This window comes from Mastigoproctus giganteus, chromosome 6, assembly GCF_048544385.1.
Source record: "Mastigoproctus giganteus isolate SK-2022 chromosome 6, ASM4854438v1, whole genome shotgun sequence".
In the NCBI taxonomy this organism is placed as follows: Eukaryota; Metazoa; Arthropoda; class Arachnida; order Uropygi; family Thelyphonidae; genus Mastigoproctus; species Mastigoproctus giganteus.
The window spans coordinates 122,509,048-122,523,668 of record NC_143580.1 but is presented as its reverse complement, the minus strand read 5'-3'; the positions used below and the strand labels follow the sequence as shown (position 1 = coordinate 122,523,668).

The 14,621-nt window shown below is 34.4% G+C and overlaps 1 protein-coding gene across 1 annotated transcript in view; it reads left to right on the top strand.

The window, feature by feature from the left end:
• The window catches only part of LOC150084551 (potassium voltage-gated channel subfamily KQT member 1-like), a 475,214-nt gene that overhangs the window by 252,712 nt on the left and 207,881 nt on the right, over positions 1-14,621 (top strand). The window contains exon 13 of the mRNA XM_090376281.1: positions 446-572. Within this exon, the coding sequence (XP_090232407.1) occupies positions 446-572 (127 nt within the window). The remainder of the gene's footprint in view (positions 1-445; positions 573-14,621) is intronic.

Below are 14,621 nucleotides of genomic sequence, written 5' to 3'. Positions count from 1 at the left end.
GGAGCAGTGCCTGGTGTGACCAAGCGAAATTAGTAGGAGTTATTCTATTAAATATGGAAAAAGAAAGGTTACTTTCCTTCCTCGCTCTTGATCAGTACTTTTGAAAAAAAAAGAGCTGCTATTAAATAAAAGGATTTATTAAGAAGAAGAACGTAAAAGAGAACTAGAATTCACCTTTTGAAAATCGCAGTGAAAGCACAGAGAAATCGCTTGGTACCCGGGGCCGTCTGTTTACTATATTTCATTTCATTATATTCTTATGATATGTACTAAGCAAAAAATATGTTAACATAGCACACTTCTGTTTTACATACATCATTTTCAGATCTCTGATCTTTATTTCTTTAATTTTATATCTATATTTCATCTCAGAAAATATTGAAATAAATTTTTATGAGCACAATTATTTCCATAATTTTTTTTTTAACATCTTTCATATTTGAAGCCATGCAAGTTCGCTCACGCAAAGAAGGAAGAGTCCAATCTTTTATGACTCCTACTACTCCACTGTGTACAGATGTTGTATCAGATGAAATTGAGATTGATATTGATGATCCTCCAAGGCTTACTAGGTATGTTTTTATGCATCTTTGATTATTTCATTGTAATACATATAAGAAGGGGGGAAAAAATAACAGGAGCAGAATTATTTTATTTTGTATCATAATCCAGACCCAGATTTATTAAAAAGTTAGAAATTTCTTTCCATGCCCAGGAGAGAAAACTTTTCCCTTATCAGATAAGGAAGTAAGAAACTTCTTCTAATACATATACGTCGAACTTCAATTATTCATCAGGGTATGGGACCGAGACCATGATGGATAATCAAATAGACGGATAGTAGAATTTGTACATTAAAAACATTATACGTACACTAGACCGGGTCATCTAACTTGTTTATTTTATTACATAATACATAACCTAATGAAATTTAATTAAACTTTAATTTTTATTTTTTTTTTAACCGTATCATCAAAAAATCATAGTACAGACATACATACCTATTTTTTATATTTAGACTTAAATTGGTCTAGTAATGTCATAAAAAATTTAAAAGAAATCAATATTACATACAGTACATACAACATTGTTCTAATGTCAATAAAGAAATTTAAAAGAAAACAATATTACATAATTAAATTTCTTTTCTAAAAAAGTCAGTCAGTTTCAATATCCTTCGAGCCTTTTGGGAGGCAACGTTATCGATTTTACGCAAAAGTAACACTTGCATAGCATCTGCTTCTTCTTGTACCTCGAACCACTCAATGCACTTTGACAAAATAGTTTCAGCTTCACAGAGGCTAATTATGTTTGTTGTTCCATCAGCAGCAGCTTTTTCTTCTTCTTCAGTTTCAGAATCATACGAAATTGTCATCACTCTTTGCACAATTTCATCATTGTCTAAAATTTCACATCCGACGTCCATTTTGTTCATATACAGCCAATCATTTACTTCCTCCATGAAATATTTTTAAAATCAGGAACATTCGAACATAACTGCAAAATTTCAATTTCTTTTGGAATGGTTTCTGTATCAGTTGAATATATTTCTGGCTACAACTTATTCCAGCTTCTTTGTATTGTTTGAACTGGAACATCATTTCGGGCATCAGCAACATTGAAAATTGCATCTTTTATAGTGTAGCTCAGCAACTATACCACCTGTTCATGAGCTATTTCAGTAATTGTCATGTTTTAGTGAAGTCTAAATTTCAGGAGGTGTCTAGAGAAGTTTCACAGGGTGTCCCCAGGGGTCTATCTTGGGGGCCTCTTATATGGAATACAGTGTTACAGGATTGGATTTCCCATTGTTTCAGTAGTACTAAAATCATCGCTTATGCTGACGATCTTACTATCTTAATTCATGGTTCATCTAGATCTGCTATCAAAAATAATGCTAATGATGTTTTACAAAATTTATTGCAATGGACAATGGATAATAAATTGACAATAAGTTTGTCAAAGACTAAAATTTAAACCCTCAACAACCCCCTTTGGTGAAGATTAATAATAACAGGATTCCACTTGTCTCTGAAACTAAATTACTTGGGATTACAATAGACTCAAAGCTTAATTTTGTCTCTCATTTAAATAATGTAACAACAAAGATCAGAAGATTCACTGGTGCTATTATAAAAATTTCTTGTTCAGACTGGGGACTTTCTATATGTACCACAAGAATCTATTATAACACATATTCCTTCCTATGGCCACTTACGCTGCAGGTGTATGGTTTCACAGGGTTAGAACTGTTAAATTTCACTTGAAGTTGGCTACTATGCAATGTACAATATTATTATGTATGTTAAGAGCTTGTACTGTTTCAACTTCTGCACTACAGGTTCTTGTAGGTGTATTGCCATTGGACCTTCATGTAGCTTACAGAGGCCTTTGTTATAGGTTAAAAATACAAATATCAACTGAATTTATGGGTTTGGTTCTGAATATTCATTCAGATGTTAAGCAAGAACGTAATCGTTTGTGGAATGAAATGATAAATCTGTGGTAGACCCGCTGGGATACGTCATCTGTCGGATCTGTTACTAGGAATTTCTTCCCTGAGGTGACCTGTTGTGTAAAGCAGAAACCTGTTTGGTTCTCTTTAGACTTATATGCATCCCTCCTCATAATGGGACATGGATCTCTTAATGAAAAACTATGTCGTTTTGGTCTTTCTGGGATGGAAGCTTGTCAATGTGGAGAAAATGAAAATTGGAGCCATATTTTATTTGATTGTCCACTATATAATGACTTTAGAGATGTTCTTCATTCATCAGTTTCTACACTCTCTCATGGGCATGAAACTTTGCTGGTGGGAGACAAGAATCCTTATGTTGCTCTTCAGCAGTTTGCATCTGATGCTACTTCTTTGGCTCATGGAGTTAATTAATAGGGAGCAACATTCCTTAGTTGGAGGTTGTGCACATTTGGTATTAGGGACCAGTAGATGTCTTGGGATGCTATTTACATTAATGTTTTGACTTTGAACTTGAACTGAACTGCATTTGTTTGGATTGACTTTGATCTGGCTTATGATATAGAACATTATATTTTACAAGCTCAGGATACTTGTATGGTGCAGTACAACTTAAGCCATCTGTTTATTTGTACAAAGCCTGGTTTGATGATAAGGTATTGTCTACTGTAAAGGATGGTAGCTGTTATAGGAGCTACGAATATGAAGTATGTTTTATTTATTATTATTTATTTTATTATTTATTTATTTTATTATTTTTTTAATTTAATTTATTTATTTAGTATTACTATTTTTTAATTAATTTTTATTTGTTTTATTATTATATATATATTTTTTATCATTTTATTTTATTTATTTGATTATTTATTTATTATTTTTTATTTTATACACACAAACACACACACACACACACACACACACACACACACACACACACACACACACACACACACATACTGAGTGATCACTGAATTATGACCACCCCTATGAAAACTGAATGCAACCCATTGTCCATGTGAGGTATGAGAATGTGGAGTTAGTCGACCTACGTAGCCTAGATAAGGTATCTGTGGTTCAGTAGGTAGTAAAATTCCAAGTGTGATGGGTAAAAGGAAGAATTTATCGGACTTTGATAAAGGAGAGATTGTGGGTTCTCGAAGAGCTGGCGCCTCAATTTCCCAAATGGCTGAACTGGTGCAGTGTTTGAGAGTTGCCATAGTTAAAGTGTACCAGGACTGGCGTCAAAATGAACAAACAACTACCCAACGGCAAAACTGCAAAGGTCAGCGAGAGGTCGTTAGTGGTGAGCACCGGGTCCGACGACTCGTACAGGAGCAGCACTGTTGAAGAGTTGACTACCCAATACAACATGGGCTAACATGGAACAGTATCTGGAATAACCATGCGTTGCACTCTCCCACGTATGGGCTATACCCGCAGATGACCCCTATGACATCCTCTCCTAACCAAGGTTCATCAGCATAAAAGACTCGCCTGGTGCAAAGAGCATGCAAGTTGGATGTTAGAAGACTGGAAGAAGGTGTGCTGGTCGGATGAGTCACGTTATTCACTCCACACCGTGGATGGTCATGTACGGATTTGGCATCAACAACATGGGGCTCTTCATCCATCATGCATGGTATCAAAAGTGCAGGCCTGTGGAGGTGGTTGTATGGTGTAGGGCATGTTTCATTGGCAGGAACTTGGACCCCTGGTGCATGTGGAACAATGTATTAATAAGTAAAGAAAAATAGTGAGCATCAAATTGAGGGTGGGAAGATAATGAAATAACTATGTGAAAGAAAAAGTTTGATGCAAACTAAAGAAGGCTGGTACATAACCCCAGGGGCTCACATCTGGTGAGTATGGGCTTGGCACACCCAGGGTCCTGAGATGGATATCATCAATTTTCTCTTTCTTGATGATTCCCTTCTACTTTTGATTTCTCTCTCTCTCTCTCTCTCTCTCTCTCTCTCTCTCTCTCTCTCTCTCTCTCTCTCTCTCTCTCAGGGTAATTCAGAAATTTTTTTTTTGGCTGGTGCAGCATAAGCCTCAGGCTTCCTTGCACCATATAGCTAATAATAATAATAAAATTATATCAGGTATTTCATCAGGGGACTACACCTGACCATGTACTATACAAACTTATGGTATACTGTATATATATCAATATATACATTAAAAAGGGAGGGAGAAAAAGATAGGTCCTCCAAAAACATAAGTAGGGTAGCCCCAGTGCAGTGTATATAAGTTAAGGAAATTAAATTAAAGTATAAATGAATTAAAAATAAAATAAAAAAATATAAAAAAATGACAGTCGATACCTTTAATTCATGTATATACCTTGAGTATACATGTGGTAAAAGAATAGTGTTAATTTTGCATGTCAAATGTAGGGAGAGGTAAATTTTGAATGAGAAATTTAGTGAAAACTTAAATTTAATGTAACAGGCAAAGATACAGAAATGGGAAATAAAACAGGGCGTGGGAAGGAAAAAAGTAGTAAAAACAAAAGAGAAGACGGAAAGTAAGAATGTTCAAGTCACCCTTGTATTTCACTAATAACTCAGTGGATGGAAAAAACAAAGAGTAAAAAGATAAAAAGCAAAGAAAAAATACCCAACCTCTTAGAGAGGGCCTTGGCTGAGAGAGCATTAGTAGAAGGCGAAACTAATAACAAAGAGCTTGTGATATGTTTTGAAAAGTATTAAAAAAAAAAATACAGAGAGCCAAAATAGGTGAAGACATAAATTTGGAAATCAAAAATATATTAAGTGTAACAGGCAGTGGTATGGAAATGGGAAATAAAACAGGTAGGGGAAGGAAAAAAGTGGTAAAAACAAAAGAGGTGAAAATAACAAAGAAGAAGGAAAGTAAGAATGTCCGAATAGTCCTTGTATTTCACTAATAGCTCAATGGACAGAAGAATAGAAAGTAGAAAGGTAAAAAGCAAAGAAAAGCGTTTAAAAGATACTAAGCAAGCTAGGTGTGTAAATACCCAACCTCTTAGAGAGGGCCTTGGCTGAGGGAGCGTTAGTAAGAGAAACTAATACCACATCCCTGTGATATGTTTTGGAATATTGAAAAAATACATATACAGCCAAAATTAAAAATATAAAAATAAATATGAATGAATTCAATGAAGTGTAAATGATGAATATAATAAAGCAAATAAATACTTGAAATTCATTAAATTAATTCATGTGTCATCACGGTAGCTGTAAATGAGATATAAGCAGAAGCAAAGAACTATGACAACTATGGAGTTGCTCAAAGAAGCAAAGAGTATATAAAGTATAATGTGGACTGAATAGAGAGCTATGTAAAAGAAAGAAGAACTAGTGCCCTCTATAGCTGTTATTAGTATAATATGGAAATGAACTAAACATTCAAATAATGAGCCAGTTAAGACTGGAATATATTTTTGAAAAATGAATGCGAAAGGCTGTTATGGCGAAAAAACAATCTGGAGAAAAGAGAAAGAGCAGCATGCCATAGACGAAAAGAATACATAATACCATTTCAATTGTAAATGATTATTAAATAATGTAAAAATAAAAAATGAAAATAGACTTATGGAGTAAAAAGCATTGACATCGTTCAAATAAAAATCATATATTGTGATTACTTTCAAAGTAGTGGAACTACCACCATTGAAATTTACATCTGTACATCTATACAGGTATCAAGTTAGAACTAAGCAAAATGAAATATATTAAATCCAAATTTATATTTGATAAATGGTGACAACTTTTTGATGTTATAATTAATAAAGTTAATGGAAAGTTGTTATTGACCAATTTAATACAAAGGCTGTTTAAGGCATTAGTAAAAAGTGCTTGATTACTGCTTAGGTGCCGACCAGGATATCCGGGTGGGTAAAGTGCCTGCCTGGCAACCCAAAGGTCGCGGGTTCGATTCCCGCCTCGGGCTTGGATCAAAGTACTGCAAAAACCTTGGGAGGTGCATTATGGCCACAGAAGCCTATGCGCCAAAAACTACCAAAAAAAAAAAAAAAAAAAACCTGCTTAGGTGTACAAATAATGTTTTTATGTACTTTAATGGCAATATTAGAATTCCAGTTAAGTAAATAATGTTAAAGTTGAATTTACTTCTTTTGTCAAATAATTCTAAATTATGATGAAGGGGAGGACTATTTAATGTAATACTTAAATTGAGAAAATTAGCATATCAATTACCAGTGTTTTCTTTGTTCAAAGTAAGTTTGCTTGGGTATACAGTCTTAGCTTTCTGCTCAAATTGAACATTCAAAACAAGGATGTCGTCTATGTAGCGAAAAGCATAGAATTATGGTTTGGTGTTTTTGTAAGTATATAATTCTTCATAATAATGCAAAAATAGATTAGAAACCATGCTAGAATTTTGTGAACCCATGGGCACTCCCACAGTTTGTCTATATATATACTTGCCATCAAAAATGCAATTATTAAGAATACAGAGGTTAATATAGGTTAATAACTATATTATTCCATATAACTTCATCTACATGTAATAAGTTCTTATATTTGCAGTAAAGCTGATTGAGCACAAAAATAAGCAGATAATTTGGCAAAGAAGTGAATAGGTTTGAAAAATCATGTTTCAATGCTAAAAATGTCAATATTAGATTCAAAGGTTTTGATAACATTTTGATTTTTGTTAATGATCGAGTTTGATGGAAGATTATTGAAAATAATGTTAAGAAATTTAAAAAATTGCTTACCTGGGAGATACAGCCACTATTTTTAATAAATCTGAAGCCGACAGGTTGCTTATGGAACATGGCTATCACATACAAAAAAGCGTAGAGTTATGAATTTTAGCATGCACCTTTTTATGAAGGGCCAAAAGTTTTTTTAATGGTTGTATTAATGCCAAGATTGCAACGCGAAAAAGTAGTGCTATTTTCAACTTCATTTTTAAGAGTGGTGTAGTAGAAGTATTTACAGAAAATAGCAAAATTATTTAAAGCCTTATCCATTGAGGTGATAATAAAATTCTGTTGCAATTCCAGAATAGGTTTCTTAAGATTAAAATATTGCATATGTGGATTGTTATAAAGATTATAAGCCTCAGAAACTGTTTTTATAATGTCTTGCTATACAATGTTTTTCCAATTTTGAAATGCTTCATGAGGTATCATATATTTGTAAGCTAACTTATTGCAAAAATGCAAGAGACTAAGATACAGATCTCTATAGATGTTTTTTAGATAGGCTTTATGGATAGGTCTAAATTTTAAGCCTTTTTCCATATAAGTCTTAAAGTGAGACTATGTATATCTTAATGCACTTACATCATTTATGCACAGCCAATTATAGATTTGCAAATTTGCAATAACGGCATTGTTTTAAGTTACATCTCATATTGTGAATACCTTCACGACAAGTTGCCATGACATTGCACTACTTCGAATAAGTAACGCTTCACCCAAAGGAAAAGACTGTTACTTATTCTCAGTGTTCACGTCTTCACGACAAGTTGCCATGACATTGCACTACTTCGAATAAGTAACGCTTCACCCGAAGGAAAAGACTGTTACTTATTCTCAGTGGATACCACCACCCAGATGGCACCATTTCAATTAGAGCCTTAAAGTGTTATTATTGACAATATCAAGATTGCCTGTGATAATGTGTCCATAATAATGATCCACATAAGGCACAGGTGCCTCCGTAGCCAGGTGGGAAGGAGCAGCAGTGCGTAGCACACGCTTCTTGATTAGACCAGGGTTATAATGTATGCTTCTACATTATAACACCAATCACCCATTCACCTACAAAAGGGCTATTATCTTTAATCAGTTTCTCAATGCCCATAAATATTCAATGATGGAATCTGCTTAAAACTCAGAAATACAGATATTAACCAGCAGATTCTTAAACAGGGGTTACCCCCTTGCTACAATAAACCGAATTGCGGTTCAAGCTAAGGGTAGTATACAAAACACTACATTGTGCAACAATAGTAACATCAAAAAATACTTTATTTCTGTCCCATAAGTTTAACAGTGGCACAAGCAGCTAAACAGATTCTTTAAAGATATTGAATTTAAGATTGTGGCCTGACCAATACAGAAATTATACACTTTCCTCTTTTGTGACACAAATAAATGACTTGGTATACAACATTCCTTGCAGTGATCGCGACGTGTCTTACCAAGGATCAATGATATTTCCTCTCATTGTTGGTGTAAAACAGCATGCTTCCTCAATTCATACTTCCCATTCAGGAGCATCAGAATTGGCCTTTCATGCCATTAACAAAAAACATACATTTTTATTTAATAAGGCCAAAATACTTAGTATCCAACGTAATTATTCGAGACTATTAATTGCAGAAACTGTCGAAATTAAATTACATGAGAATTCTATTAACGTTCATCATCCATATCTAATCTCTGATTCCTGGTCTTTTGCACGCATGCATGAAGACAAATAATCATGGTGTTTCACGTGCATGGGTGAGGACAAATAATCTCTCTATTTAAGATTCAAGCTCACACAATCCGTAATTTCGATTCCTGTGATTGCAACACACTGTTGAAAAGCATTGTGTGCTTCAGGAAGGAAAATCGTTTTTCAAATTTACATTTAACTTTAATTAATTTTTTTAAATTTTTTTTTTGAATTTTAGTTAATTTTTGAATTGTGTTCAATTGATGTTTCATGGTAATCATTTTGTGTTAATTTTTTATTTGTTTTAATTTCTGGAGAGTATCATACAGAAGTATTCTATGTATCATATTGAGGTAAATTCTTCTACAAATATTGATATCAATGTAGAATGATATCAAACCTTCTACAAATATTGATATCAATGTAGAATGTATTGAGCACCATAGCTCAATTATATACTGTTAACATAATTATATACACTGCATTGGGGCTACCTTACTTATGTTTTTGGGGGACCTATCTTTTTCTCCCTCCCTTTTTTAATGTGTGTATATGTATATATATATATTTTTTTTTTTTTTTTTTTCTCCATAACTTTTAATCTTTCCTCCATTATCATAAGTTTGTATAGAAATGCAGTAGTTTGGTACATGGTCAGGTGTAGTCCCCTGATGAAATACCTGATCTATGTACCAGCCTTATTTAGTTTGCATCAAACATTTTCTTTCCCTTAGTTATTTTATTATCTTCCCACCCTCAATTTGATGCTCACTATTTTTCTTTGCTTATTAATCATATATTTTACTTTGCCTTTCAGCTTCTCTACTTTTAATTGGCTCTCTGATTCAGCCTTTAATTTCAGATAATTTTTTAATTCTTTTAAGTTCTTAAAATTCTTTTCCTTTTTATTTCTCATTATTTTCTTTTTTTTTTTACCTTTCTTCTATTAACCTTGACATCTTGTGTTCTATATTGCTCCACCTTCATTTATTTTTCGATTAATTTATTCTGATTTCAATCTTTATCTAAACACACGCACACACACACCTATATGTGGCATATGTTTGCATTCATGTGCTTCAGTGGGAAATATATAAGATTGACACACATTGCATGACAAAGACCACCTTTCTAAATTGTAAAGATGATTGTTTAAGGTTTTTCAAATTGAAATCCCTTATTGTGCACATATACTCATTGACAATATATTGTTCCACATTGCCTGCAGAGGAATCCACATAGCTGTTAGACAAGATGCATACCAAAGGTGAACAAATGGCACTGTGGTAGGAAATGAGTTGGCTGTATTACAGTCAGTAAATCACTAGCTTTTTTTTCTGCATATCATAAATGTGGGCATTTTTTTTTATTGATGGAAGAGATTGAGAGATATTTCTTCAAAGCATTTGACTCAGTCCCACATGAGAGGTTACTGTAATAAGCTTGCAGTCCATCCTTAGATGGACTGCAAGCTTATTACAGTCCATCCATTCTCTACCTGGAGTCCATCTAAGGATGGACTCCAGGTAGAGAATGGAACAGAGGGTTATGATTAAGAGTTATTTTCCAGGGCTAATGTAAGAAGTGGGATTTCTCATGAATTTCCACTGGGACCTCTTGTATTTGATTTTCTTAAATTACATTGATGAAGGGATGTCAATTGCGGATGATATCAAGATTGATAGAGTGGTTAATGATCAGTACCAACTACTGCTTCTTCAGGACAACCTAGACTTTGTAGATGATCAGAAAAGTAGCTTCTGTCTTTTCATGCAGCAAAATGCAAGGTCTTATGCACTTAGGGAATAGCAACCAAAATAACCAAATACGGAGGATGCGGAAAGGTCAGGGAATGACCACCACATATCCCCGGAGCAATATGGCCTTAGTTGCTGGGAAACAAATTTGCCCGGTAAAGTTTCCAGTGGTTCTTCATGTTGGCTTTCTTTACCTTAGCCAGATATTGTTGATGATCTACACCAAAATGGATGTCAGATGAATTAGTGAGCTTAGAGGCAGAGAATAAAAATTCATAGTTTGGTTACTGATTGTGAGGTTACAGAAACCTACGATAAGCATAAAGCTAGTCTGTAGTCAAGTTACTCTCTGGTTTCATTTTCTACTTTCCTTTGCATTCTTAGCCAATGACTTCTCATAATTCCCCTTAGTAACTTGACTGAAAATTAGTTTATACTTATTGTAGGTTTCTGTCCCTTGATTATTTATAATCATCCTATGTATTTTTATTTTCTGCCACTAGTCACATCAGTTCATACGATGTTATGACATCAATTTAGGTTGAAACCCTGAATAATATCTCTTAGTTGGTGTAAAAAGGGATTTTAACATCAACTGAATAGCTTCTATGATTATCAGCAGCAATTACTTCCCTGAATGCTTCTAATTCGGATTTGTAACATCATCAGTTGGTCCCATTGAACAGATTTTTAAAACCTTTACAAAAGCCTTTTTCTTCACCTTGACAGTGATTATATCTTTTAAGTAAATCCCACATTAGTACACTGTGATCACTGTAGCCTAGTGGTCTGATTATCAGTAGTGATTCTTAATGCATGAAGAATCACTACTGATAATCAGACCACAGGTATTGCTTTTTCTTGTTGCCTATCATGCTGGTATAGAAAACAATCATTCAATAAATCCAGGAAGTTCTGCTACTTTTTGTTCTCTTAGTGCTTCTTATGTCACACCAAACTGACTCAACGTTACACTGGCCATCATGTCAGCTGAATGGTACTGCCTTAGATTCTTTCTGCTTCTTAACCCCTTCTTAACCCTTCTGCATCTCCCCGACCTTAGTCACCTTTGCGCCATAAAAACTGAGATTAAATCAAATCGAATCTCCCTCCCATCAGAGTGGCACCATATTTCTGATACCCCTACAATGTCTGCACTTGAAGAATTAACTAATACTTTATTTACTGTACCCATGGTGTTAGTATGTATGCGCAAATAGATGTATGCCTGTTTTTGCTTGTAGTAACCCTAATACATCCCAAATATTTGTTTGTGCCATAAGGACTATCACAGTTTATTACTGTAAATAATATTGATCATTGTTTATTTATTACTGTAAACAAACAGTGACATCAGTGACAAGGTAACAAAAAGATCTAAAAAAAAAAGTTAACAAGTATGCTTCCGCTATATCATTTTAACTATGGGAAAATACATCAGGACATTAATGTACTTATGTATGTTGGAAATGAGCAGCAGAATTTATTTGACAAATAATGATTCCTGTAAAATAATTTTGAGCAATTTTCAGTAATGAACTTTCAGCCTTATTTCTGCTTCTCAGAGTAAAATCTCATAAATGAGATTTTACTATAGTTTTAATTAAAAAAAAAAAATATATATATATATCTTGACTGACATTATAATACCATTTTACATGTAATAGCATTAGAAGTATTTTGAATGATACTTACTCCATTCTTTGACATATTACACAGCAAGCTACTTAGCTGCTTAGCTTAGCCTGGATACATTCAAAAATATGAAAAAACAAATATAAAAATTTTGAACCTTTGTCTGCCAAAGATAATATTTTTGCAAAATCAGTTTTAAGAAAAGGATGAAAAAAAAAAAAATCTTTTTATTCTTTGATTTATATGACACGTATTATTATTTTTATTATTTTTTTTTTATTTTTATTGGTATGGTCTACTGCAACTTAAAGAAATTTTTAAGAGCCCAGATATAAATCATTTGTAGATATTTTATTTTAGCCATTAAAATGTATATTAATAAAAAATTTGTAACTTATCCTAAAACTTTTTGTTTGGTTTGATTTCCTTCATGGCCCACCATTTCAGAAGCATTACCTGCATAGGATTGACAGCACATTTTTATAATGTTCATTCATTCAGGCCTAAATGGATGTCAGATGAACTAATGAGACATATGGCAGAGAAGAAAAATGCATGGGATACATATAAATTAACATGTGACACAGAAGCCTATGATAGATATAAGTTTATCTGTAACCAAGTTACAAAGGAGGTTAGGCAGGCGAAGGCAGATTACGAGAAACTCTAGAAGGAAGGGGATGAATCAGATTGGTCCACTTGATATCGATGGTTCAACTGTTGATGATCCTGCTCAGGTAGCTAACAAACTAAATGAATATTTTGCATCGACATTCACACATGAGGAGTTATTCAGGAAGGGGAATGCCATAGATGATGTAAACACTGTCAGTGAGCTAGATGATCTTGTAATAATTGAGAGTAAAGTGGAGGAGAAATTGTTGAAGATAAATACAAGAAAGGCACCTGGGGTGGATGGGATTTATCCAGTTATATTAAAGGAGGCAGCAAAGGAAGTAAGCAATCCATTAGCCATAATTATGAGATTCCTTGGACTCAGGGCAGGTACCCACAGACTGGAGATGTGCATAGGCAAATTGTAATTCCCCAATTCACAAAGGAGGATCAAAGGCTGACACAAGTAATTATAGACCTGTGAGTTTAACTTCTGTTCCAGGAAAATTAATGGAAGCACTGGTGAAAGAAGCACTGCAGGATCATCTTGACAAGAATTAAGTTATAGCTCAGACACAGCATGGTTTTGTTAAGGGAAGGTCTTGCCTGACCAATTTGATTGGATACTATGATGTAGTCACAAAAGAATTGGATGCAGGGAATAACTTTGATATTATATATTTGGATCTTAGAAAGGCTTTTGATACTGTTGCACATGGAAGACTGCTGCACAAATTGGAGCAGTGTGGCATTGGTAGCAAATTATTGCTATGGATAAAGGGATGGTTGAGTGGCAGAAGACAGAGAGTGGTAATTAATGGACACTGCTCATTGTGAACTAATGTTATTAGTGGAGTCCCTCAGGGTTCAGTGTTGGGTCCATTGTTGTTTTCTGTATTTATAAATAATATTGATGATGGTATATCAAGCTTAATGTCCAAGTTTGCAGACGATACAAAAGTTGGCAGGGTTGTTAAGGATGCTACTGACGCTATGCTGCTGCAACAGGATCTGGAAAGGTTGAGCAGACGGGCTGAGAGATGGCAAATGAAGTTTAACATTGACAAATGTAAAGTACTACATATGGGAAACAGTAATCCCAGAGCAATGTATCAACTCTGTCGTACTACACTGACAGTGGTAGAGAATGAAAAGGACCTGGGGGTAAATTGTGCAGGTAGATATGAAGTTCTCTGAGCAGTGCAGATGGGCTGCAAGAGTAGCTCATGGTGTTTTATCAATGATATACAGGAATTTTTCTAGCAGGGATAGGGAGGTGATTATTCCCGTGTATAAGGCAATGGTCAGGCCGCACCTTGAGTACTGTATACAGGTCTGGAGGCCTCATTTCAAGAAGGATGTAGAGCTTCTGGAACGAGTACAGAGAAGGGCAACAAGGTTAGTGAACAGAACGAAGGGTTGCTCTTATGAAGAAAGGCTTAAGTTTTGCAAATTACAGTGTCTGGAGACTAGGCACCGGCGAGGTGATCTGATAGAGGTGTACAAAGCCTTGAATGGTTTGAGCATGCTCAATGCTGATGGGATACTGCCTCTTGCTCAGAATAATCACCTGAGAGGGCATAAATTCTAATTGAGGAAAGACAGATGTAGGATAGATGTGCGGAAATATGCCTTTAGCCAGCGGGTAGTTGGTTGGTGGAACAGACTTCCATCCCTTGTTGTGGAAGTTGATAGCCTAAATAAATTTAAAGCTCAGCTGGACAGGTATTTCAAAAGAAT